At 56.6% G+C, this 23,768-nt stretch overlaps 1 protein-coding gene across 6 annotated transcripts in view; it reads right to left on the bottom strand.

Moving 5' to 3' along the window:
- si:ch211-63p21.1 (uncharacterized) overlaps positions 1–23,768 on the bottom strand; it is a 133,996-nt gene that overhangs the window by 87,548 nt on the left and 22,680 nt on the right. For 4 of the 6 annotated variants that reach the window (XR_010019489.1, XM_063060426.1, XM_063060423.1 and 1 more), the window contains exons 2-3: positions 17,083–17,181; positions 10,761–10,846 (exon numbers count right to left, since the gene is read on the bottom strand). Coding sequence is in view for 5 of the 6 variants with exons in the window: in XM_063060426.1 (XP_062916496.1) it covers positions 10,761–10,846; positions 17,083–17,181 (185 nt within the window). In the remaining variant the exon portion in view is untranslated. Of the gene's footprint in view, positions 1–10,760; positions 10,847–17,082; positions 17,182–22,222; positions 22,336–23,768 lie in introns of those variants that run through there. The other 2 variants (XM_063060425.1, XM_063060424.1) reach the window with 2 other exon arrangements.

Raw genomic sequence — 23,768 nt, 5'->3', positions numbered from 1 at the left:
GAGGGTGTGTGCCAGAGAGGGAGTGTGCAAGAGAGGGAGTGATTCAGAGGGTGTGTGCAAGGGAGGGAGTGATTCAGACGGTGCGTGCGACAGAGGGAGTGATGCAGAGGGTGCGTGCGAGAGAGGGAGTCATGCAGAGGGTGCGTGCGAGAGAGGGAGTCATGCAGAGGGTGCATGCGAGAGAGGGAGTGATTCAGACGGTGCGTGCGAGAGGGAGTGATTCAGACGGTGCGTGCGAGAGAGGGAGTGATTCAGAGGGTGGTCGCAGGAGAGGGAGTGATTCAGAGGGTGTATGCCACAGAGGGGGTGATTCAGAGGGTGCGCGCGAGAGAGGGAGTGATTCAGAGGGTGCGTGCCAGAGAGGGAGTCATGCAGAGGGTGCGTGCGAGAGAGGGTGTGTGCAAGAGAGGGAGTGATTCAGAGGGTGTGTGCGAGAGAGGGAGTGATTCAGAGGGAGCGTGCGAGAGAGGGAGTGATTCAGAGGGTGCGTTCGAGAGAGGGAGTGATTCAGTGGGTGCGTGCGAGAGAGGGAGTGACGCAGAGGGTGCGTGCGAGAGAGGGAGTGATGCAGCAGGTGCGTGCGAGAGAGGGAGTGATTCAGAGGGTGCGTGCGAGTGAGGGAGTGATTCAGAGGTTGCGTGCGAGAGAGGGAGATATTCAGAGGGTGTGTGCGAGAGAGGGTGTGTGCAAGAGAGGGAGTGATTCAGAGGGTGTGTGCGAGGGAGGGATTCAGAGGGTGTATGCGAGGGAGGGAGTGATTCAGACGGTGCGTGCGACAGAGGGAGTGATGCAGAGGGTGCGCGCGAGAGAGGGAGTCATGCAGTGGGAGCGTGCGAGAGAGGGAGTGATTCAGACTGTGCGTGCGAGAGAGGGAGTGATGCAGACGGTGCGTGCGAGAGAGGGAGTGATGCAGAGGGTGCGTGTGAGAGCGGGAGTGATGCAGCGGGTGCGTGCGAGAGAGGGTGTGATTCAGACGGTGCGTGCGAGAGAGGGAGTGATGCAGACGGTGCGTGCGAGAGAGGGAGTGATGCAGACGGTGCGTGCAAGAGAGGGAATGATGCAGAGGGTGCGTGCAAGAGAGGGAGTGATTCAGAGGGTGCGTGCGAGAGAGGGAGTGATTCAGAGGGTGGTTGCAGGAGAGGGAGTGATTCAGAGAGTGCGTGCGAGAGAGGGAGTGATTCAGAGAGTGCGTGCGAGAGAGGGAGTCATGCAGAGGGTGTGTGCGAGAGAGGGAGTGATTCAGAGGGTGCGTGCGAGAGAGGGAGTGATTCAGAGGGTGGTTGCAGGAGAGGGAGTGATTCAGAGGGTGCGTGCGAGAGAGGGAGTGATGCAGAGAGTGCGTGCGAGAGAGGGAGTGATGCAGAGGGTGCACGCGAGAGAGGGCGTGATTCAGATGGTGCGCGCTAGAGAGGGAGTGATTCAGAGGGTGCGTGCGAGAGGGGGAGTGATTCAGAGGGTGCGCACGAGAGAGGGAGTGATTCAGTGGCTGTGTGCGAGAGAGGGAGTGATTCAGAGCGTGCGCGCAAGAGAGGGAGTGTGCAAGAGAGGGAGTGATTCAGAGGGTGTGTGCGAGAGAGGGAGTGATTCAGAGCGTGCGCACAAGAGAGGGAGTGTGCAAGAGAGGGAGTGATTCAGAGGGTGTGTGCGAGAGAGGGAGTGATGCAGAGGCTGCACGCGAGAGAGGATGTGATTCAGAGGGCGCGCGCGCGCGAGGGAGGGAGTGATTCAGAGGGTGCGTGCGAGAGGGGGAGTGATTCAGAGGGTGCTCACGAGAGAGGGAGTGATTCAGTGGCTGTGTGCGAGAGAGGGAGTGATTCAGAGCATGCGCGCAAGAGAGGGAGTGTGCAAGAGAGGGAGTGATTCAGAGGGTGTGTGCGAGAGAGGGAGTGATTCAGAGTGTGCGCGCAAGAGAGGGAGTGTGCAAGAGAGGGCGTGATTCAGAGGGTGTGTGCGAGAGAGGGAGTGATTCAGAGGGTGCGTGCGAGAGAGGGAGTGATTCAGAGGTTGCGTGCGAGAGAGGGAGTGATTCAGTGTGTGCGTGCGAGAGAGGGAGTGATTCAGTGGGTGCGTGCGAGAGAGGGAGTGACGCAGAGGGTGCGTGCGAGAGAGGGAGTGATGCAGCGGGTGCGTGCGAGAGAGGGAGTGATTCAGAGGGTGCGTGCAAGAGGGAGTGATTCAGAGGTTTCGTGCGAGAGAGGGAGATATTCAGAGGGTGTGTGCCAGAGAGGGTGTGTGCAAGAGAGGGAGTGATTCAGAGGGTGTGTGCGAGGGAGGGATTCAGAGGGTGTGTGCGAGGGAGGGAGTGATTCAGACGGTGCGTGCGACAGAGGGAGTGATGCAGAGGGTGCGCGCAAGAGAGGGAGTCATGCAGTGGGAGCGTGCGAGAGAGGGAGTGATTCAGACTGTGCGTGCGAGAGATTGAGTGATGCAGACGGTGCGTGCGAGAGAGGGACTGATGCAGAGGGTGCGTGCGAGAGCGGGAGTGATGCAGCGGGTGCGTGCGAGAGAGGGTGTGATTCAGACGGTGCGTGCGAGAGAGGGAGTGATGCAGACGGTGCGTGCGAGAGAGGGAGTGATGCAGAGGGTGCGTGCGAGACAGGGAGTGATGCAGAGGGTGCGTGCGAGAGAGGGAGTGATTCAGACGGTGCGTGCGACAGAGGGAGTGATGCAGAGGGTGCGTGCGAGAGAGGGAGTCCTGCGGAGGGTGCGTACGAGAGAGGGAGTCATGCAGTGGGTGCGTGCGAGAGAGGGAGTCATGCAGAGGGTGCGTGCAAGAGAGGGAGTGATTCAGACGGTGCGTGCGAGAGAGGGAGTGATGCAGAGGTTGCATGCGAGAGGGGGAGTGATTCAGAGAGTGCGTGAGAGAGAGGGAGTGATTCAGAGGGTGGTTGCAGGAGAGGGAGTGATTCAGAGGGTGCGTGCGAGAGAGGGAGTGTTTCATTGGTTGCGTGCGAGAGAGGGAGTGATTCAGAGGGTGTATGCCAGAGAGGGTGTGTGCGAGAGAGGGAGTGATTCAGAGGGTGCGTGCGAGAGGGGGAGTGATTCAGAGGGTGCGCGCGAGAGAGGGAGTGATTCAGAGGTTGCGTGCGAGAGAGGGAGTGATTCAGTGTGTGCGTGCGAGAGAGGGAGTGATTCAGTGGGTGCGTGCGAGAGAGGGAGTGACGCAGAGGGTGCGTGCGAGAGAGGGAGTGATGCAGCGGGTGCGTGCGAGAGAGGGAGTGATTCAGAGGGTGCGTGCAAGAGGGAGTGATTCAGAGGTTTCGTGCGAGAGAGGGAGATATTCAGAGGGTGTGTGCCAGAGAGGGTGTGTGCAAGAGAGGGAGTGATTCAGAGGGTGTGTGCGAGGGAGGGATTCAGAGGGTGTGTGCGAGGGAGGGAGTGATTCAGACGGTGCGTGCGACAGAGGGAGTGATGCAGAGGGTGCGCGCAAGAGAGGGAGTCATGCAGTGGGAGCGTGCGAGAGAGGGAGTGATTCAGACTGTGCGTGCGAGAGATTGAGTGATGCAGACGGTGCGTGCGAGAGAGGGACTGATGCAGAGGGTGCGTGCGAGAGCGGGAGTGATGCAGCGGGTGCGTGCGAGAGAGGGTGTGATTCAGACGGTGCGTGCGAGAGAGGGAGTGATGCAGACGGTGCGTGCGAGAGAGGGAGTGATGCAGAGGGTGCGTGCGAGACAGGGAGTGATGCAGAGGGTGCGTGCGAGAGAGGGAGTGATTCAGACGGTGCGTGCGACAGAGGGAGTGATGCAGAGGGTGCGTGCGAGAGAGGGAGTCCTGCGGAGGGTGCGTACGAGAGAGGGAGTCATGCAGTGGGTGCGTGCGAGAGAGGGAGTCATGCAGAGGGTGCGTGCAAGAGAGGGAGTGATTCAGACGGTGCGTGCGAGAGAGGGAGTGATGCAGAGGTTGCATGCGAGAGGGGGAGTGATTCAGAGAGTGCGTGAGAGAGAGGGAGTGATTCAGAGGGTGGTTGCAGGAGAGGGAGTGATTCAGAGGGTGCGTGCGAGAGAGGGAGTGTTTCATTGGTTGCGTGCGAGAGAGGGAGTGATTCAGAGGGTGTATGCCAGAGAGGGTGTGTGCGAGAGAGGGAGTGATTCAGAGGGTGCGTGCGAGAGGGGGAGTGATTCAGAGGGTGCGCGCGAGAGAGGGAGTGATTCAGAGGGTGCACGCGAGAGAGGGAGTGATTCAGTGGTTGCGTGCGAGAGAGGGAGTGATTCAGAGGGTGTGTGCGAGAGAGGGAGTGATTCAGAGGGTGCGTGCAAGAGGGGGAGTGATTCAGAGAGTGCGTGCGAGCGGGGGAGTGATTCAGAGGGTGCGTGCGAGATGGGGAGTGATTCAGAGGGTGCGTGCGAGGGGGGAGTGATTCAGAGGGTGTGTGCGAGAGGGGGAGTAATTCAGAGGGTGCGTGCGAGAGGGGGAGTGATTCAGAGGGTGCGCACGAGAGAGGGAGTGATTGAGTGGCTGTGTGCGAGAGAGGGAGTGATTTAGACAGTGTGTGCGAGAGAGGGAGTGATTCAGAGCGTGCGCGCAAGAGAGGGAGTGTGCAAGAGAGGGAGTGATTCAGAGGGTGTGTGCGAGAGAGGGAGTGATTCAGAGGGTGCGTGCGAGAGAGGGAGTGATTCAGTGGGTACGTGCGAGAGAGGGAGTGATTCAGTGGGTGCGTGCTAGAGAGGGAGTGATTCAGAGGGTGCGTGCGAGAGAGGGAGTGATTCAGTGGGTGCGTGCGAGAGAGGGAGTGATTCAGTGGGTGCGTGCGAGAGAGGGAGTGATGCAGCGGGTGCGTGCGAGAGAGAGAGTGATTCAGAAGGTGCGTGCGAGAGAGGGAGTGATTCAGAGGTTGCGCACGAGAGAGGGAGTGATTCAGTGGCTGTGTGCGAGAGAGGGAGTGTGCAAGAGAGGGAGTGATTCAGAGGGTGTGTGCGAGAGAGGGAGTGATTCAGAGCGTGCGCGCCAGAGAGGGTGTGTGCAAGAGAGGGAGTGATTCAGAGGGTGTGTGCGAGGGAGCGATTCAGAGGGTGTGTGCCAGAGAGGGTGTGTGCGAGGGAGGGAGTGATGCAGACGGTGCGTGCGAGAGAGGGAGTGATGCAGAGGGTGCGTGCGAGAGCGGGAGTGATGCAGCGGGTGCGTGCGAGAGAGGGTGTGATTCAGACGGTGCGTGCGAGAGAGGGAGTGATGCAGACGGTGCGTGCGAGAGAGGGAGTGATTCAGAGAATGCGTGCGAGAGAGGGAGTGATTCAGAGGTTGCGTGCGAGAGAGGGAGTGATTCAGAGAATGCGTGCGAGAGAGGGAGTGATTCAGAGGTTGCGTGCGAGAGAGGGAGTGATTCAGAGGGTGTGTGCCAGAGAGGGTGTGTGCAAGAGAGGGAGTGATTCAGAGGGTGTGTGCGAGCGAGGGAGTGATTCAGAGGGTGTGTGCGAGGGAGGGAGTGATTCAGACGGTGCGTGCGACAGAGGGAGTGATGCAGAGGGTGCGTGCGAGAGAGGGATTCATGCGGAGGGTGCGTACGAGAGAGGGAGTCATGCAGTGGGTGCGTGCGAGAGAGGGAGTCATGCAGAGGGTGCGTGCAAGAGAGGGAGTGATTCAGACGGTGCATGCGAGAGAGGGAGTGATGCAGAGGTTGCATGCGAGAGGGGGAGTGATTCAGAGAGTGCGTGAGAGAGAGGGAGTGATTCAGAGGGTGGTTGCAGGAGAGGGAGTGATTCAGAGGGTGCGTGCGAGAGAGGGAGTGATTCAGAGGGTGTATGCCAGAGAGGGTGTGTGCGAGAGAGGGAGTGATTCAGAGGGTGCGTGCGAGAGGGGGAGTGATTCAGAGGGTGCGCGCGAGAGAGGGAGTGATTCAGTGGTTGCGTGCGAGAGAGGGAGTGATTCAGAGGGTGTGTGCCAGAGAGGATGTGTGCAAGAGAGGGAGTGATTCAGAGGGTGTGTGCGAGAGAGGGAGTGATTCAGAGGGTGTGTGCGAGATTGGGAGTGATTCAGAGAGTGCGTGCGAGAGGGGGAGTGATTCAGAGGGTGCGTGCGAGAGGGGGAGTGATTCAGAGAGTGCGTGCGAGAGGGGGAGTGATTAAGAGGGTGCGTGCGAGAGGGGCAGTGATTCAGAGGGTGCTTGCGAGGGGGGAGTGATTCAGAGGGTGTGTGCGAGAGGGGGAGTAATTCAGAGGGTGCGTGCGAGAGAGGGAGTCATGCAGAGGGTGCGTGCGAGAGAGGGAGTGATTCAGAGGGTGCGCGTGAGAGAAGGAGTGATTCAGAGGGTGCGTGCGAGTGAGGGAGTGATTCAGAGGGTGCGTGCGAGAGAGGGAGTCATGCAGAGAGTGCGTGCGAGAGAGGGAGTGATTCAGAGGGTGCGCGCGAGAGAGGGAGTGATTCAGAGGGTGCGCGCGAGAGGGGGAGTGATTCAGAGGGTGCGCACGAGAGAGGGAGTGATTCTGTGGCTGTGTGCGAGAGAGGGAGTGATTTAGACAGTGTGTGCGAGAGAGGGAGTGATTCAGAGCGTGCGCGCAAGAGAGGGAGTGATTCAGAGGGTGTGTGCGAGATGGGGAGTGATTCAAGGGTGTGTGCTAGAGAGGGAGTGACTCAGAGGGTGAGTGCGAGAGAGGGAGTGATTCAAAGGGTGTATGGCAGAGAGGGTGTGTGCGAGAGAGGAAGTGATTCAGAGGGTGCGTGCGAGTGAGGGAGTGATTCAGAGGGTGCGTGCGAGAGAGGGAGTCATGCAGAGGGTGCGTGCGAGAGAGGGAGTAATGCAGAGGGTGCGTGCGAGAGAGGGAGTGATTCAGAGGGTGCGTGCGTGAGGGGGAGTGATTCAGAGGGTGGTTGCAGGAGAGGGAGTGATTCAGAGAGTGCGTGCGAGAGAGGGAGTGATGCAGAGGGTGCACGCGAGAGAGGCATTGATTCAGAGGGTGCGCGCGAGAGAGGGAGTGATTCAGAGGGTGCGCGCGAGAGAGGGAGTGATTCAGAGGGTGCGCGCGAGAGAGGGAGTGATTCAGAGGGTGCGCGCCAGAGAGGGAGTGAGTCAGAGGGTGCGCGCGAGAGAGAGAGTGATTCAGAGGGTGCGTGCAAGTGAGGGAGTGATTCAGAGGGTGCGTGCGAGAGAGGGAGTGATTCAGAGGGTGCGTGCGCGAGAGGGAGTGATTCAGACGGTGCGTGCGAGAGAGGGAGTGATGCAGACGGTGCGTGCGAGAGAGGGAGTGATGCAGAGGGTGCGTGCGAGAGTGGGAGTGATGCAGAGGGTGCGTGCGAGAGAGGGAGTGATTCAGAGGATGCGTGCGAGAGACGGAGTGATTCAGAGGGTGCGCGCGAGAGAGGGAGTGATTTAGAGGGTGCGCGCGAGAGAGGGAGTGATTCAGAGGGTGCGCGCCAGAGAGGGAGTGATTCAGAGGATGCGCGCGAGTGAGGGAGTGATTCAGAGGGTGCGCGCGAGAGAGGGAGTGATTCAGAGGGTGCGTGCGAGAGAGGGAGTGATTCAGAGGGTGCGTGCAAGGGAGGGAGTGATTCAGATGGTGCGTGCGACAGAGGGAGTGATGCAGAGGGTGCGTGCGAGAGAGGGAGTCATGCAGAGGGTGCGTGCGAGAGAGGGAGTCATGCACTGGGTGCGTGCGAGAGAGGGAGTGATGCAGAGGGTGCGTGCGAGAGAGGGAGTGATTCAGACGGTGCGTGCGAGAGAGGGAGTGATGCAGAGGGTGCGTGCGAGAGAGGGAGTGATTCAGAGGGTGCGTGCGAGAGAGGGAGTGATTCAGAGGGTGGTTGCAGGAGAGGGTGTGATTCAGAGAGTGCGTGCGAGAGAGGGAGTGATTCAGAGGGTGTGTGCCAGAGAGGGTGTGTGCAAGAGAGGGAGTGATTCAGAGGGTGTGTGCGATAGACGGAGTGATTCAGAGGGTGTGTGCGAGGGAGGGAGTGATTCAGACGGTGTGTGCCAGAGAGGAAGAGATTCAGAGGGTGTGTGCGAGAGGGGGAGTGATTCAGAGGGTGCGTGCGAGAGGGGGAGTAATTCAGAGGGTGCGTGCGAGAGGGGGAGTGATTCATAGGGTGCGTGCGAGAGAGGGCGTGATTCAGAGGGTGCGTGCGAGAGCGGGAGTGATTCAGAGCATGCGCCGAGAGAAGGAGTGATTCAGAGGGTGTGTGCGAGAGGGGGAGTGATTCAGAGGGTGTGTGCGAGAGAGGGAGTGATTCAGAGGGTGTATGCCAGAGAGGGTGTGTGCGAGAGAGGGAGTGATTCAGAGGGTGCGTGCGAGGGAGGGAGTGATTCAGAGTGAGCGCGCAAGAGAAGGAGTGATTCAGAGGGTGTGTGCGAGAGAGGGAGTGATTCAGAGGGTGCACCCGAGAGAGGGAGAGATTCAGAGGGTGTGTGCGAGAGAAGGAGTGATTCAGAGGGTGTGTGCGAGAGGGGGCGTGATTCAGAGGGTGTGTGCGAGAGAGGGAGTGATTCAGAGAGTGCGTGCGAGAGAGGGAGTGATGCAGAGGGTGCGCGCGAGAGAGGGAGTGATTCAGAGGGTGCACGCGAGAGAGGGAGTGATTCAGAGGGTGCGCGCGAGAGAGGGAGTGATTCAGAGGGTGCGCGCGAGAGAGGGAGTGATTCAGAGGGTGCGTGCGAGAGAGGGAGTGATTCAGAGGGTGCGTGCGAGTGAGGGAGTGATTCAGAGGGTGCGTGCGAGAGGGGGAGTGATTCAGAGGGTGTGTGCGAGAGGAGGAGTGATTCAGAGGGTGTGTGCGAGAGAGGGAGTGATTCAGAGGGTGTGTATGTGAAGACGAGAGGGTGTGTTTATCTGTGTGACAGAGAAGGTATATGTTTGTGTGTGAGAGAGAGGGAGTTGAGAGGGCGTGTGAGAGAGATAGGGTGTGTGTGAGAGCGGGAGAGTGTGTGCGTGTGCGAGAGAGAGTGTGCGTGTGTGAGAGAGAGGGTGCATGAGATAGAGGGTGTGTGTGTGTGTGTGTGTGTGTGAGAGAGAGAGAGGGTGTGTGTGAGAACGAGAGGGAGTGTGTGCATGTGCGAGAGAGTGTGTGTGTGAGAGAGAGAGAGGGTGCATGAGATAGAGAGTGTGTGTGAGAGCGAGAGAGAGAGCGGGTGTGTGTATATTTGGACTTTCAGAAGGCCTTTGACAAGGTGCCACACATGAGGCTGCTTACCAATTTAAGAGTCCATGGGAAGTTACTGACATGGTTAGAGCATTGGCTGATTGCTAGGAGGCAGGAAGTGGGAATAAAACAACCCTTTCCTGGTTGACTGCCAGTGAGTACTGGTGTTCTGCAGGAGCCGGTGTTAGGACCATTTATTTTTTCGCTGTATATCAATAATTCAGATGGTGCAATAGATGGCTTTGTTGCCAAGTTTGCAGATGATACGAAGATTGGTGGAGGGACAGGTAATGTTGAGGAAACAGGTAGGCTGCAGAGGGACTTAGACAGATCAGGAGAATGGGCAAGAAAATGGCAAATGAAATACAATGTAGGAAACTGCACAGTCAGGCACTTTGGTAGTCGAAACAAATGTGCAGACTATTCTCTAAATGGGGAAAAAATCCAAAATCTGAGATGACTTGGGAGTCCTTGTGCAGAACACAAGCGTTGACACACGGGTTAAGGGTTAATTTGCAGGTTGAGTCGGTGGAGAGGAAGGCAAATGCAATGTTAGCATTCATTTCAAGAGGTCTAGAATACAAGAGCAGGGATGTGATGCTGATGCTTTATAAGGCACTTGCTGAGGCCTCACCTTGAGTTTTGTGAACAGTTTTGGGCTCCTCATCCAAGAAAAGATGTGCAGGCATTGGAGAAGGTCCAGAGGAGGTTCACAAGGATGATTCCGGGAATGAAAGGGTTATCATACGAGGATGTTTGATGACTCTGGGTCTGTGCTCGCTCAAATTTAGAAAGATGAAGGGGGGATCTCATTGAAACCTTTTGAAAGGCCTTGATAGAGTAGATGTGGAAAGGAACTTTCCCATGGTCGGGAATGTAGGACAAGAGGGCACAGCCTCAGGATGGAGGGGCAGAGATGCGGAGAAATTTCCTTAGCCGGGGGTGGTGAATTTGTGGAATTTGTTACCACCGGCAGCTGTGGAGGCCAGGTCGTTGTGTGTATTTAAGGCAGAGCTTGATAGGTTCTTGATTGGGTACAGCATCAAAGATCACAGGGAGAAGGCTGGGGTGTGGGGCTGAGGAGAAGATCAGCCATGATTGAATGGCAGAGCAGACTCGATGGGCTGAATGGCCTAATTCTGCTCCTATGTCTTACGGTCGACTCCCCAGAGCCCTGCCGTTCACTATGGGAATGTTGCCAGCACTGGGAGTCTGCGCTGTGAGCCAATGAGCAGGTGACCAGATCCCTGGGGAGGGGGAGTTTGGAGTTATTCAAAGGTGGACGAAGGCAGCCTGCTTTACCAGCCCCCCGTAGTGAGGGATCTGCCTCATCCAACACTCCGGAACCACCCACCCCACCTTCACGGCCATCCCCTGAGAAGGGTGAGCAGACAGCTCCAATAAGAAACACAGCACAGCTGGTAGTGTCCCTACACCCATGGGTGCTAAGGCGTGGCTGCACCCAAGGATGTCTGTACCCGCTGGTGTCCATACCTCTGGCTCTCAGCACGTGTCAGAGGTGCAGACAGAAAGCGTGCGAGGGGTGACGGGAGGGGAGAGGAAGAGGAAAGCAGTGGTCCTGGGTAGTGGGGAGGGGAGGGGTGGTCCCAGGAAAGGATGAGATTTGGAGGGGAGAGGGAGAAGGGGGTAAGATTATGGTCCTGTGGTGAGGGGTCCGTCCCTGGCACAACCCCGTTTACCTGCCGTCAGCATCTTCCACGTCTGCGTCTCCGTCACTGCCGCTGAGCCGGTCCCGGCGGTCCCACTCAGGGTCCGTGCTCGGTTCCTGACGGCCCGAGACAGAGGACATATTGTCAGCCAGGGTGGGGCAGGGGGGAGGATTCTTGAGGTACCAGCCCCATCATGCTGAAAGGGGGTGGAGAGGACGGGGAGTCAGAGGGGGGCTTGGAGGTGTTGGGGAGGAGGGAGAGGAGGAGAGAAGGGGAGGGGAAGAGGAGAGAGGGGAGGGGGAAGAGGAGAGAGGGGGAGGGGAAGAGGAGAGAGGGGAGGGGGAAGAGGAGAGAGGGGGAGGGGAAGAGGAGAGAGGGGGAGGGGGAAGAGGAGAGAGGGGGAGGGGGAGGGGAAGAGGAGAGAGGGGGAGGGGAAGAGGAGAGAGGGGAGGGGGAAGAGGAGAGAGGGGGAGGGGAAGAGGAGAGAGTGGGAGGGGAAGAGGAGAGAGGGGAGGGGAAGAGGGGGAGGGGGAAGAGGAGAGAGGGGAGGGGGAAGAGGAGAGAGGGGGAAGAGGAAGAGGGGGAGGAGAAGAGGAGAGAGGGGAGGGGGAAGAGGAGAGAGGGGAAGGGGAAGAGGAGAGAGGGGGAGGGGGAAGAGGAGAGAGGGGGAGGGGGAAGAGGAGAGAGGGGAGGGGGAAGAGGAGAGAGGGGGGGAAGAGGAGAGAGGGGGAGGAGAAGAGGAGAGAGGGGAGGGGGAAGAGGAGAGAGGGGAAGGGGAAGAGGAGAGAGGGGGAGGGGGAAGAGGAGAGAGGGGGAGGGGAAGAGGAGAGAGGGGAGGGGGAAGAGGAGAGAGGGGGAGGGGAAGAGGAGAGAGGGGAGGGGGAAGAGGAGAGAGGGGGGAAGAGGGAGGGGGGGAAGAGGAGAGGGGGGAAGAGGAGAGGGGGAAAGAGGAGAGAGGGGGAGGGGGAAGAGGAGAGAGGGGGAGGGGAAGAGGAGAGAGGGGAGGGGGAAGAGGAGAGAGGGGGAGGGGAAGAGGAGAGAGGGGAGGGGGAAGAGAGAGGGGGAGGGGGAAGAGGAGAGGGGGAGGGGAAGAGGAGAGAGGGGGAGGGGAAGAGGAGAGAGGGGAGGGGGAAGAGGAGAGAGGGGGAGGGGAAGAGGAGAGAGTGGGAGGGGAAGAGGAGAGAGGGGAGGGGAAGAGGGGGGAGGGGGAAGAGGAGAGAGGGGAGGGGGAAGAGGAGAGAGGGGGGAAGAGGAGAGAGGGGGAGGAGAAGAGGAGAGAGGGGAGGGGGAAGAGGAGAGAGGGGAAGGGGAAGAGGAGAGAGGGGGAGGGGGAAGAGGAGAGAGGGGGAGGGGGAAGAGGAGAGAGGGGAGGGGGAAGAGGAGAGAGGGGGGGAAGAGGAGAGAGGGGGAGGAGAAGAGGAGAGAGGGGAGGGGGAAGAGGAGAGAGGGGAAGGGGAAGAGGAGAGAGGGGGAGGGGGAAGAGGAGAGAGGGGGAGGGGAAGAGGAGAGAGGGGAGGGGGAAGAGGAGAGAGGGGGAGGGGAAGAGGAGAGAGGGGAGGGGGAAGAGGAGAGAGGGGGGAAGAGGAGAGGGGGGAAGAGGAGAGGGGGGAAGAGGAGAGGGGGAAAGAGGAGAGAGGGGGAGGGGAAGAGGAGAGAGGGGGAGGGGAAGAGGAGAGAGGGGAGGGGGAAGAGGAGAGAGGGGGAGGGGAAGAGGAGAGAGGGGAGGGGGAAGAGGAGAGAGGGGGAAAGAGGAGAGGGGGGAAGAGGAGAGGGGGGAAGAGGAGAGGGGGGAAGAGGAGAGGGGGGAAGAGGAGAGGGGGAAGAGGAGAGGGGGAAAGAGGAGAGAGGGGGAGGGGGAAGAGGAGAGAGGGGGAGGGGAAGAGGAGAGAGGGGAGGGGGAAGAGGAGAGAGGGGGAGGGGAAGAGGAGAGAGGGGAGGGGGAAGAGAGAGGGGGAGGGGGAAGAGGAGAGGGGGAGGGGAAGAGGAGAGAGGGGGAGGGGAAGAGGAGAGAGGGGAGGGGGAAGAGGAGAGAGGGGGAGGGGAAGAGGAGAGAGTGGGAGGGGAAGAGGAGAGAGGGGAGGGGAAGAGGGGGGAGGGGGAAGAGGAGAGAGGGGAGGGGGAAGAGGAGAGAGGGGGGAAGAGGAGAGAGGGGGAGGAGAAGAGGAGAGAGGGGAGGGGGAAGAGGAGAGAGGGGAAGGGGAAGAGGAGAGAGGGGAAGGGGAAGAGGAGAGAGGGGGAGGGGGAAGAGGAGAGAGGGGGAGGGGGAAGAGGAGAGAGGGGAGGGGGAAGAGGAGAGAGGGGGGAAGAGGAGAGAGGGGGAGGAGAAGAGGAGAGAGGGGAGGGGGAAGAGGAGAGAGGGGAAGGGGAAGAGGAGAGAGGGGGAGGGGGAAGAGGAGAGAGGGGGAGGGGGAAGAGGAGAGAGGGGAGGGGGAAGAGGAGAGAGGGGAGGGGGAAGAGGAGAGAGGGGGAGGGGAAGAGGAGAGAGGGGAGGGGGAAGAGGAGAGAGGGGGGAAGAGGAGGGGGGGGGAAGAGGAGAGGGGGGAAGAGGAGAGGGGGAAAGAGGAGAGAGGGGGAGGGGGAAGAGGAGAGAGGGGGAGGGGAAGAGGAGAGAGGGGAGGGGGAAGAGGAGAGAGGGGGAGGGGAAGAGGAGAGAGGGGAGGGGGAAGAGAGAGGGGGAGGGGGAAGAGAGAGGGGGAGGGGGAAGAGGAGAGGGGGAGGGGAAGAGGAGAGAGGGGGAGGGGAAGAGGAGAGAGGGGAGGGGGAAGAGGAGAGAGGGGGAGGGGAAGAGGAGAGAGTGGGAGGGGAAGAGGAGAGAGGGGAGGGGAAGAGGGGGGAGGGGGAAGAGGAGAGAGGGGAGGGGGAAGAGGAGAGAGGGGGGAAGAGGAGAGAGGGGGAGGAGAAGAGGAGAGAGGGGAGGGGGAAGAGGAGAGAGGGGAAGGGGAAGAGGAGAGAGGGGGAGGGGGAAGAGGAGAGAGGGGGAGGGGGAAGAGGAGAGAGGGGAGGGGGAAGAGGAGAGAGGGGGGAAGAGGAGAGAGGGGGAGGAGAAGAGGAGAGAGGGGAGGGGGAAGAGGAGAGAGGGGAAGGGGAAGAGGAGAGAGGGGGAGGGGGAAGAGGAGAGAGGGGGAGGGGAAGAGGAGAGAGGGGAGGGGGAAGAGGAGAGAGGGGGAGGGGAAGAGGAGAGAGGGGAGGGGGAAGAGGAGAGAGGGGGGAAGAGGAGAGGGGGGAAGAGGAGAGGGGGGAAGAGGAGAGGGGGGAAGAGGAGAGGGGGAAAGAGGAGAGAGGGGGAGGGGGAAGAGGAGAGAGGGGGAGGGGAAGAGGAGAGAGGGGAGGGGGAAGAGGAGAGAGGGGGAGGGGAAGAGGAGAGAGGGGAGGGGGAAGAGGAGAGAGGGGGAAAGAGGAGAGGGGGGAAGAGGAGAGGGGGGAAGAGGAGAGGGGGGGAAGAGGAGAGGGGGGAAGAGGAGAGGGGGAAAGAGGAGAGAGGGGGAGGGGGAAGAGGAGAGAGGGGGAGGGGAAGAGGAGAGAGGGGAGGGGGAAGAGGAGAGAGGGGGAGGGGAAGAGGAGAGAGGGGAGGGGGAAGAGAGAGGGGGAGGGGGAAGAGGAGAGGGGGAGGGGAAGAGGAGAGAGGGGGAGGGGAAGAGGAGAGAGGGGAGGGGGAAGAGGAGAGAGGGGGAGGGGAAGAGGAGAGAGTGGGAGGGGAAGAGGAGAGAGGGGAGGGGGAAGAGAGAGGGGGAGGGGGAAGAGGAGAGGGGGAGGGGAAGAGGAGAGAGGGGGAGGGGAAGAGGAGAGAGGGGAGGGGGAAGAGGAGAGAGGGGGAGGGGAAGAGGAGAGAGTGGGAGGGGAAGAGGAGAGAGGGGAGGGGAAGAGGGGGGAGGGGGAAGAGGAGAGAGGGGAGGGGGAAGAGGAGAGAGGGGGGAAGAGGAGAGAGGGGGAGGAGAAGAGGAGAGAGGGGAGGGGGAAGAGGAGAGAGGGGAAGGGGAAGAGGAGAGAGGGGGAGGGGGAAGAGGAGAGAGGGGGAGGGGGAAGAGGAGAGAGGGGAGGGGGAAGAGGAGAGAGGGGGGGAAGAGGAGAGAGGGGGAGGAGAAGAGGAGAGAGGGGAGGGGGAAGAGGAGAGAGGGGAAGGGGAAGAGGAGAGAGGGGGAGGGGGAAGAGGAGAGAGGGGGAGGGGAAGAGGAGAGAGGGGAGGGGGAAGAGGAGAGAGGGGGAGGGGAAGAGGAGAGAGGGGAGGGGGAAGAGGAGAGAGGGGGGAAGAGGAGAGGGGGGAAGAGGAGAGGGGGGAAGAGGAGAGGGGGAAAGAGGAGAGAGGGGGAGGGGGAAGAGGAGAGAGGGGGAGGGGAAGAGGAGAGAGGGGAGGGGGAAGAGGAGAGAGGGGGAGGGGAAGAGGAGAGAGGGGAGGGGGAAGAGGAGAGAGGGGGAAAGAGGAGAGGGGGGAAGAGGAGAGGGGGGAAGAGGAGAGGGGGAAAGAGGAGAGAGGGGGAGGGGAAGAGGAGAGAGGGGGAGGGGGAAGAGGAGAGAGGGGAGGGGGAAGAGGAGAGAGGGGAGGGGGAAGAGGGGAGGGGGAAGAGGAGAGAGGGGGAGGGGGAAGAGGAGAGAGGGAGGGTAGGAACGGTGGGGAAGGAGGGAAGGGAGAAGGAGAGAATGAGGAGTTAAGCAGGCTGGATTGACAATCTTTTGTACATGGGAAATTGGGTCTCACAAACTTGACTGAGTACTTGTTGAAGAGGTGACCAAGAGGATTGACGAGGGCAGGGTTGTAGACGTCATCCACACAGACTTCAGATAGGGTTTTGAGGAGGTGGCGGCCGGTAGGCTGGTCTGGAACGTTAGATAATGCAGCCAACCAGCCAACAGGGTAGAAAGTTGGGAGGCAGACAGTGGAGGTGCTGGCAGACACTACCCAGACTAGAGGCCTGTGACCGTGGTGTGCCAGCTCCAGCGTCGGTTCTACGTTGTTATCATTTCGGTGAGAAAGTAGGGGGGATGATTAGCATGTCTGTGGGTGACGTCAAAAAGGGCGGTGTGGTGGAGGGTGAGGATTTCAATCACCTGGGCAGATGAAATTTAACTCAGGCAGGTGTGAAGCAATGCACTTACACGGCAAGTGGCAGGCAGGTCTCTGGGACAGGTACAGAGTTCTCCATAGGTAGGCAGGGTGACGTTATGAATGCTTTCAAGATCACGAGGGAGGGAGATGAGGTGGATGGTCGCAGTACTTCTCCCCAGGATAGAGGAGGCTAGAACTAAAGGGCACAGAGTTAAAGTGAGAGGGGGAAGATGTAAAGGGTATCTGAGGAGCAAGTTTATCTCACAGTGCAGAGAAGGTGGTGGGGGGGGGTACAATTACATACTTGGATGGCTACATGGATAGGAAAGGCTGAGAGATGGGGCTCCCGTCCTGGGGTCTGCTGACCCCTCAGTCGGTGATAGGGGTCCATCGAATAAAAGAGTTTGGGAACACTTGGATTAGAGTGAGCAAATGGGACCAGCTCAGGAATGGACCATGGGAAATATCGATTAATTGGGCCGAATGGCCTATTTCTGTGTCGTGTGACTGTTTGGGAGGTTAGGAAAATGAAAGGTGATCTTATTAACAGGTGTGGGCCCCTAGGGCGATTGGTACTCGACAGGAGAGATGCCAAAGGTGTTTCCCCTGGAGGGGGGAGTCAGAACTAGCAGGGGGTGGTGGATCAGTGGATGGGGTGAGAGGCTGTCCGATTAAGGGAGAACTGGAGCCGCTTTCCTCTGGGGAAGGTAGGTGGGGGATCCTGGGAATTCTGGGAGGAGTGGAGGGGGAGCAGAGCACAATTGGGGCATGGGAGTGGTAGCTGAGGTCAGGGAGGGACAGGGTGAGGGTAATGAGAGAGGGGAGGTTCTCCTGGCCTCCTTGTAGAGTTGGGCTTGGTGGAGGGGAGGGGAGCGGGAAGGGGGGACAGCGAGGGAGGGGAGCATCAGGGGAGGAAGGAGGTGGTGGCAATTTTTCCAGGAACACAGCACAGTGGACTTGAGAACTCTCATTCTCACCAGTCCTCCCACCTCTTTCTCTTCCTCTCACTCCCACCCTTCCCCTCACCCTCCTCTTCACTCTCCCTCCACCTCAACCCCCTCTCCCGCCACCTCACCCTCCCCTTCACTCTCCCTCCACCTCACCCTCACCTCACTCTCCCTCCACTTCCCTCCCCCAACCCTTCCCACCTCCACTCCCCCTACCTCCGCCTCACCTTCCCTCTCCTTTCATCCCCAACCCCTCATCCCCTCCTCCTCTTCCCTCCTCCCTCTCTGCCCTCCTCCCCCTCATCCCTCACTCCTCTTCCCCCCTACACCCCCTCCACTCCCCCAGCGGTAACCCCTGCCTCACCTCTGCCCCGCAACAGGCCAGTTGCCCGTTTCTGAGGTGCAGACCTCGGGTTGCGGGGTCTGGACTCCCCCCATTCTCCCCCACCATGTCCAATGGCGCCTGTGGGAGGGAGTGCAGGAGTCAACACAGAAACATTCTCCCCACCGCTTGCCCCCTCCCATCACACCAAGGTTATCTTGCTCCTCCCCCCACACACACTCCCCAGACACTCACCCACATAGCCACCGACTCACCCCCAGATTCCACCCCCAAACCACACATTAAAGGGGCAATTCATAGTGAGCGATTCACCTTCCGACGATGGGGGAGAGGCAGGTAAAGTGGAGGGGAGAGGAGAGCGGGGTGAGGTGGACAGGGGAGGGGAGAGTGCAGGGGGAGGAGAGGGAAAAGGAGAAATGGGGGCAATACGTCATCATGTGTCCTGTGAAGCCCCCTCTCACAATCTCACACCTTTCAGTAAGACCATCTCATTCCAACAAGTCACAACCACACAGCTCTTTGCCCAACACATCTGTACTGACCATGGTGCCTTGCTGAGCTCCCTTAAGACAACGTTGGAGGAGACTGGAGCCATGAGGTCATAAGATACAGGAGCTTGGCCTCCACTCGTTCATGGCAATGAATTCCACAGATTCATAGCCGTTTGGCGAAAGAAATCCCTCCTCTTTGCTGCTCTAAAGGGCCATCTGAGGTTGTGCCCTCTGGTCCTGTACTCCCCACTACAGGGAACATCTTCTCCATGTCCTCTCTGTCTAGGCCTTTCCATATTTGATACATTTCGATGAGATCCCCCCTCGTTGTTCTAAACTCCAGCAAGTCTTGGCCAGGGCTATTAAACGTGACTCATACATTCACCCTTTCTTCCTAGTGAACATCTGGACTCTCTCCAATGCCAGCACAATCTTTCTTAGATATAGGGCCTAAAACTGCTCACAATGCTCCAAATATGGTCTGGTAAATGCCTTATAAAATTTCAGGGTCTTATCTTCATATTCTTCAGTCCGTCACCCCTACTGGCTCATCAGCCTTTTTCAGCTCTTTGCCAGATCTTCAGTATTAGGCTGAAGATTGATTGGTCCTCTGGCTTTGCTTTCGCCACACGATTTCATATGTCTTCCCAGTGAGGATCCTTCCACTCCAAGGGACGAGATCCTTGGAGCTTCTACTGGCGTTTCCGTAGCATGGGGTGGGGTTGCCCCTTGTCCTTTCACAGCCGAGCTCACACCACCCCTGGTGGACTCTCAGCATCACATCCTGGCTTTTATATTCTGGTCCTCCTCTTGAAATGAATTCCAATATTGCATTTGTTTTCCTTACCACCGACTCAACTTGCAAGTTAATCTTTAGGGAATCCTGCACAAAGTCCCTTTGCTCCTCTGATTTCTGAATTTGCTCCCCATATTTATAAAATAGTCCATACCTTTTATTCCCTCTACCAAAGTGCACGACCGTACACTTCCCTATACTGTGTTCCATCTACCACTTCTTTGCTCATTCTCCTGATCTGTCCTTTCTTCCTCAACACAGCTTACCCCTCCACCTATCTTCGTGTCTTCCACAAACTTGGCCACAGAACCATCAATTCCTCATCCAGATCATCAACATGCAAGGTGAAAAATAGAAGACCCAACATTAACCCTTGTGAAACACCACTAGCCAACAAGAAAAGGCCACCTTTATTCCCACTCTTTCCCAGTCAGCATATCTTCTGTCCATGCTAGTATCTTCCCTATAACACCATGGGCTCTTACCTTGTTTAGCAGCCTCACTTGTCAAAGCCCTTCTGAAAATCCAACTAAACAACATTCGCTGGCTCTCCTTTGTCAATCCTGCCTGTTATTTCCTCAAAGAGTTCCAACAGTTTTGTCAGGCAAGATTTCCCCTTAAGGAAACTTTGCTGACTTTGGCCTATTTTATCACATGCTCCAAGTAAGATGGCGGTGCATTCAATTGCAGCAGCTTCTATAGGGCCAATCAAAGGCGTTATTGTCCTTTTCGAACATATTTTGTATGATTGGAAAACCCTGCTGGACATCAAGAACTGCAGGTCCTTTCCATCAGTGAGTTGCTCGTTGGTGGAGAAACGGAAGGAGCTGGTCTTGCTGCAGATCGTGCTGCTGCCCGAGTCAGAGAGGAGTCGAAGTGCAGTCTAACAGCGAGTGATTGTCTTAGTCGCTCTTCTTGTGATCACAACATGCTGCTGGACATTGTTAATGTGGAACGCTGCAAGCCTGATTCACTGATTTATTGGTGGACCCAATCGCAGAGAGGATTCGGCCTCAAGCCGCAGGGTCGCCTGTTTCCAGCAGCGCAGGAGAAAGACGGCGTCGGTGCCCGCCACCGGAGGTGGTGTGGTATGGCGTCCAAGCTGGGGTTGGTACTACCCCCCGTGTTCACTCGGCAAAAGACAAACTGTATGGTGTTCAACTGCAGACTGCTGCAACATTCACGCGACTTGGGGTCCTGGACTATTTTTTTTTGTGTGACCGTATTTTACTGATATCTTTCGTGTGCCTGCTGTCTCGTGTCTGCTATATGTGCCTTGTGCTATGTGTGAGCTGTTGCTACTCTGTTTTGCAGCTTGCTGTTTCGTTTGGCTGTATTCATGTATGGCTGAATGACAATGCCAGCCTAAAGCTGAGTGCCCAAGACGTCAGAGCTGCCTCAGCGTTCTGCTGTACACAGTGTGGCAAGGACTGTCACCCCCACATTGGACTCCACAGTCACAGCAGATGTGGCTTAACCCAGTCCACCAGAGGCTCATAATCTCCTGGGATCGATGGCTGCCTATATCTATATCTATACCTGAATGACAATTAAACTTGAAATTTGAAGTACTCCAAAAACTTAATAACAAACTCTATAACATCTTGCCAACCATTGGACGGGCTAAATGGCCGATAATTTTCTGTCTTCTGCCTCCCTCACTTCTTAAAGAGCGGAGTGATATTTGCAATTTTCCAGTCCTCCGGAACCATTCCAGAACCTCGTGATGCCTGAAGGATCACTACTATTGCCTCCACAGTCTCTTCAGCCATCCTTGGGGCAAAGTCCATCTTGTCCAGGTGACTTATCTACCTTCAGCTTCCCAAGCACCTTCTCCTCAGTAACAGCAAAGACACTCACTTCTGCCCCCTAAAATTTCTGGCATACTGCTGGTGTCTTCCACAGTGAAGAACGACTGCAAAATACTTTTTGAGTTTGTCCACCATTTCTTTGTCCCACATTACCACTTCCCAGCAGTTCAATATTCACTCTGGCCTGTCTTTTACACTTTATGTATGTGTGGGTGGAGTGGCGGTGGGGAGGAGCTGCGGTGAGATGGAAAGGCGACTGAGATCATTCTCACCGATCTAGAGACGACTATCCTTGACTTCCTGACTGACAGGTGACAACCCATAAGGACAGGCAGCAATTCCTCTGCCACGATTATCCTCAACTCTGGTGCTCCACAAGGCTGAGTCCTCGACCCTCTTCTCCGCTCCGTGTACACTCGTGACTGTGTGGCCAAATCCTGCTCTAACCACAAGTTTGCAGATGACAGCACCATAGCTGGCTGCATCTTAAATAACGATGAGTCAGAGGACAGGAAAGAGGTAGGGAGCTTGGTGACACGTTGTCGTGGCAACACCCTTTCCCTCAATGTCAACAGAACAAAAGAGATGGTCATTGACTTCAGAAAGGGGTGCCGTGCATATGTTCTGTCCACATCAACAATAGAGGATTGAGAATTTCAAGTTCTGAGGAGTCAAATTCACCAATAACCTGTCACGGCCAAGAAAGCTCACCTCCATCTCTACATACTGAGGAGGTTAAAGAAATCTGGTGTATCCCTGTCAACCCACACCAATATTTTATCGATACACCATCGACAGAGGAGAGGAGAAGATGGCGGTGCGACGCAGCTCGCAGCGGCCACTCCAGTGGTGATGTCTGTTATTTGTCAAGTGCACAATCCTGATTTGATAGAGACGGACGTGAGAGCACGGATGAACATCTGATGAAACTTCTGAAATGCCTGCGTCGCTGCTGCTGCTACTGTGTGGTCCAGAATCTCCGGAGGGGAAGGCCTCGAGTCCTCGGCTTTGCTTGTTGCTCGGCGGCCGGGGCGGGGTCGAAGCGCTCGGCAGAGGATGCTGCTCAGTGTCGAAGGGCTGGTTGGAGGCTCGAAGTTTTCGGACGGACTCAGAGTCCACTGCGGTCGGGTGCTTCCAATGGTGCTGCATCGGCAAGTTTGCGGCACTTGGAGGTTCATGGCAGGGAGAGTTTCTCCCTTCTGCTGCCTGCGTGATGATGAGGCTATCGGGACTTTGAGACTTCCTTTTTACCATGCCCATGGTCTGCTCTTTATCAAATTACAGTATTGTTTTGCACTGTTTTAACTCTATGTTATAATTATGTGGTTTTGTCAGTTTTAGTCTCGGTTTGTCCTGTGTTTCTTGTGATATCATTCTGGAGGAATGTTGTATCATTTTTTTAATGCATGCATTTCTAAATGACAATAAACGAGGACTGAGTGTCCTCATAATCTAATAAGCATCCTGTCTGGGTGTACTGCCTGCTGTGGACACAGCTCAATACTTCACAGAAACCACCTCCCCTCCGTACACTTCTCACTGTCTTGGGAAAGCGGCCCACGTAATCAAAGAACCCACCCGCCCGGATTGTCTCTCATCTCCCCTCTCCCACTGGGGAAATGGTGCAGAAGCCAAAGACATAGCAGAGCAGTTGTCTGCTGAGGGCTCGATGTGTGCCACCTAATTCTGGTGACCCAGGTCTGTACAAGACAATCAGCTATGACTTCTGGAGGGCTATTTCAAGATCGAAGAAACAATTCCTGCAGTTGGAGGCGACATTGGGTGCACGTCAACCCTGGCAGGGTTTGCAGGACATTACTTCCTGCAAAAAAAAGCCAGCACCGTGAATGGTAGTGGTGCTTCACAACCAGACGAGCTCAATGCCTTCTATGCCCACTTTGAAAGTGAAAATATAACTACAGCTGTGACGATCCCCGGTGTACCCAGTGACCCCGTGATATATATATATTTTCTCTCTCTCTCTCTCTCTCTCACACACACACACGTCAGGCTGTCTTTCAGGAGGGTGAACCCTTGCATGGCAGCAGGCCCCAATGGAGTACCTGGTAAGGCTCTGAAAACTTGTGCCAACTGACTGGTGGCAGTATTCAAAGACATTTTCAACCTCTCACTGCCATGGTCAGAAGATCAAACCTGCTTCAAAAGGGCAACAATTATACCAATGCCTAAGAAGAGTAGTGTGAACTACCTTCGTGACTATCGCCTGGTAGCACTCACATCGACAGTGATGAAATACTTTGAGAGGTTGGTTATGACTAGACTGAACTCCTGCCTCAGCAAGGACCTGCACCCATTGCAATTTGCCCATCGCCACAATAGGTCAACGATGGATGCAATCTCAATGGCTCTCCACACGGCCTTAGATCACCTGAGCAATACGAACACCTATGTCAGTTGTTCATTGACTATAGCTCAGAGATTAATACCATAATACCCACAGTCCTGATCAATAAGCCTCTGTAACTGGATCCTTGACTTCCTAACCGGAAGACAACAATCTGTGCAGATTGGTAAAAAAAATCTCCTCCTCGCTAACAATCAGCACTGGCGCACCTCAGGGATGTGTGCTTAGCCCACTGCTCTGCTCTCTCTATACCCATGACTGTGTGGCTAAGCACAGCTCAAATGCCATCTCTAAATTTGCTGATGATACAACCATTGTTGGTAGAATCTCAGATGGAGATGAGAGGGCATACAGGAGTGAGATATGCCAACTAGTGGAATGGTGCCACAGCAACAACCTGGCACTCAGTGTCAGTAAGACGAAAGAGCTGATTGTGAACTTCAGGAAGGGTAAGATGAAGCAACACATATGAATCCTCACAGAAGGATCAGAAGTGGAGAGAGTGAGCAGTTTCAAGTTCCTGGGTGTCAAGATCTCTGAGGATCTAACCTAGTCCCAACATATCGATGCAAGAACGCAACTGTATTTCATTAGGAGTTTGAAGAGACCTAAAGCATTCAAAAACTTCTATACTTGTACCTCAGAGTGTATTCTGACAAGCTACATCACAGTCTGTTATGTCGGGCGGGGGGGGGCGGGGGGAGGCCAAGTTTTAAAATTAAGAAATTGTTAAAATAAACATGGTTGTAAAGTTATTCAGCTCCATCTTGGGTACTCGCCTCCATTGTCTGCAAGACATCTTCAAGGAGCGGTGCCTCAGAAAGGCAGCGTCCATTATTAAGGACCCCCAGCACCCAGGGCACGGCCTTTTCTCACTGTTACAATCAGGTAGGAGGGATAGAAGCCTGACAGCACACACTCAGCGATTCAGGAACAGCTTCTTCCCCTCTGCCATCCGATTCCCAAATGGACACTGAACCTCACTTTTTAAAAAATATGTTATTTGTTTAGCAATATGTACTTACTGTAATAGAATGACTCATTTATTTTTTCTTCCTATATTTTCATGTAGTGCATTGAACTGCTGCTGCTAAGTTCACAAAATTAACAACAGATGCCGGTGATAATAAACCAGATTCGAATTCTGATACGTACCAGCAAGCTCAAGGAGAGCTTCCACACTGCTGTTTTCAGACGACTCAATGCCTCCCTTGTATGATAAGATGGACCCTTCTGACTATTTG

Source organism: Mobula hypostoma, chromosome 10 (assembly GCF_963921235.1).
Source record: "Mobula hypostoma chromosome 10, sMobHyp1.1, whole genome shotgun sequence".
Lineage (NCBI taxonomy): Eukaryota > Metazoa > Chordata > Chondrichthyes > Myliobatiformes > Myliobatidae > Mobula > Mobula hypostoma.
This window is presented reverse-complemented; position numbering and strand designations above follow the sequence as displayed.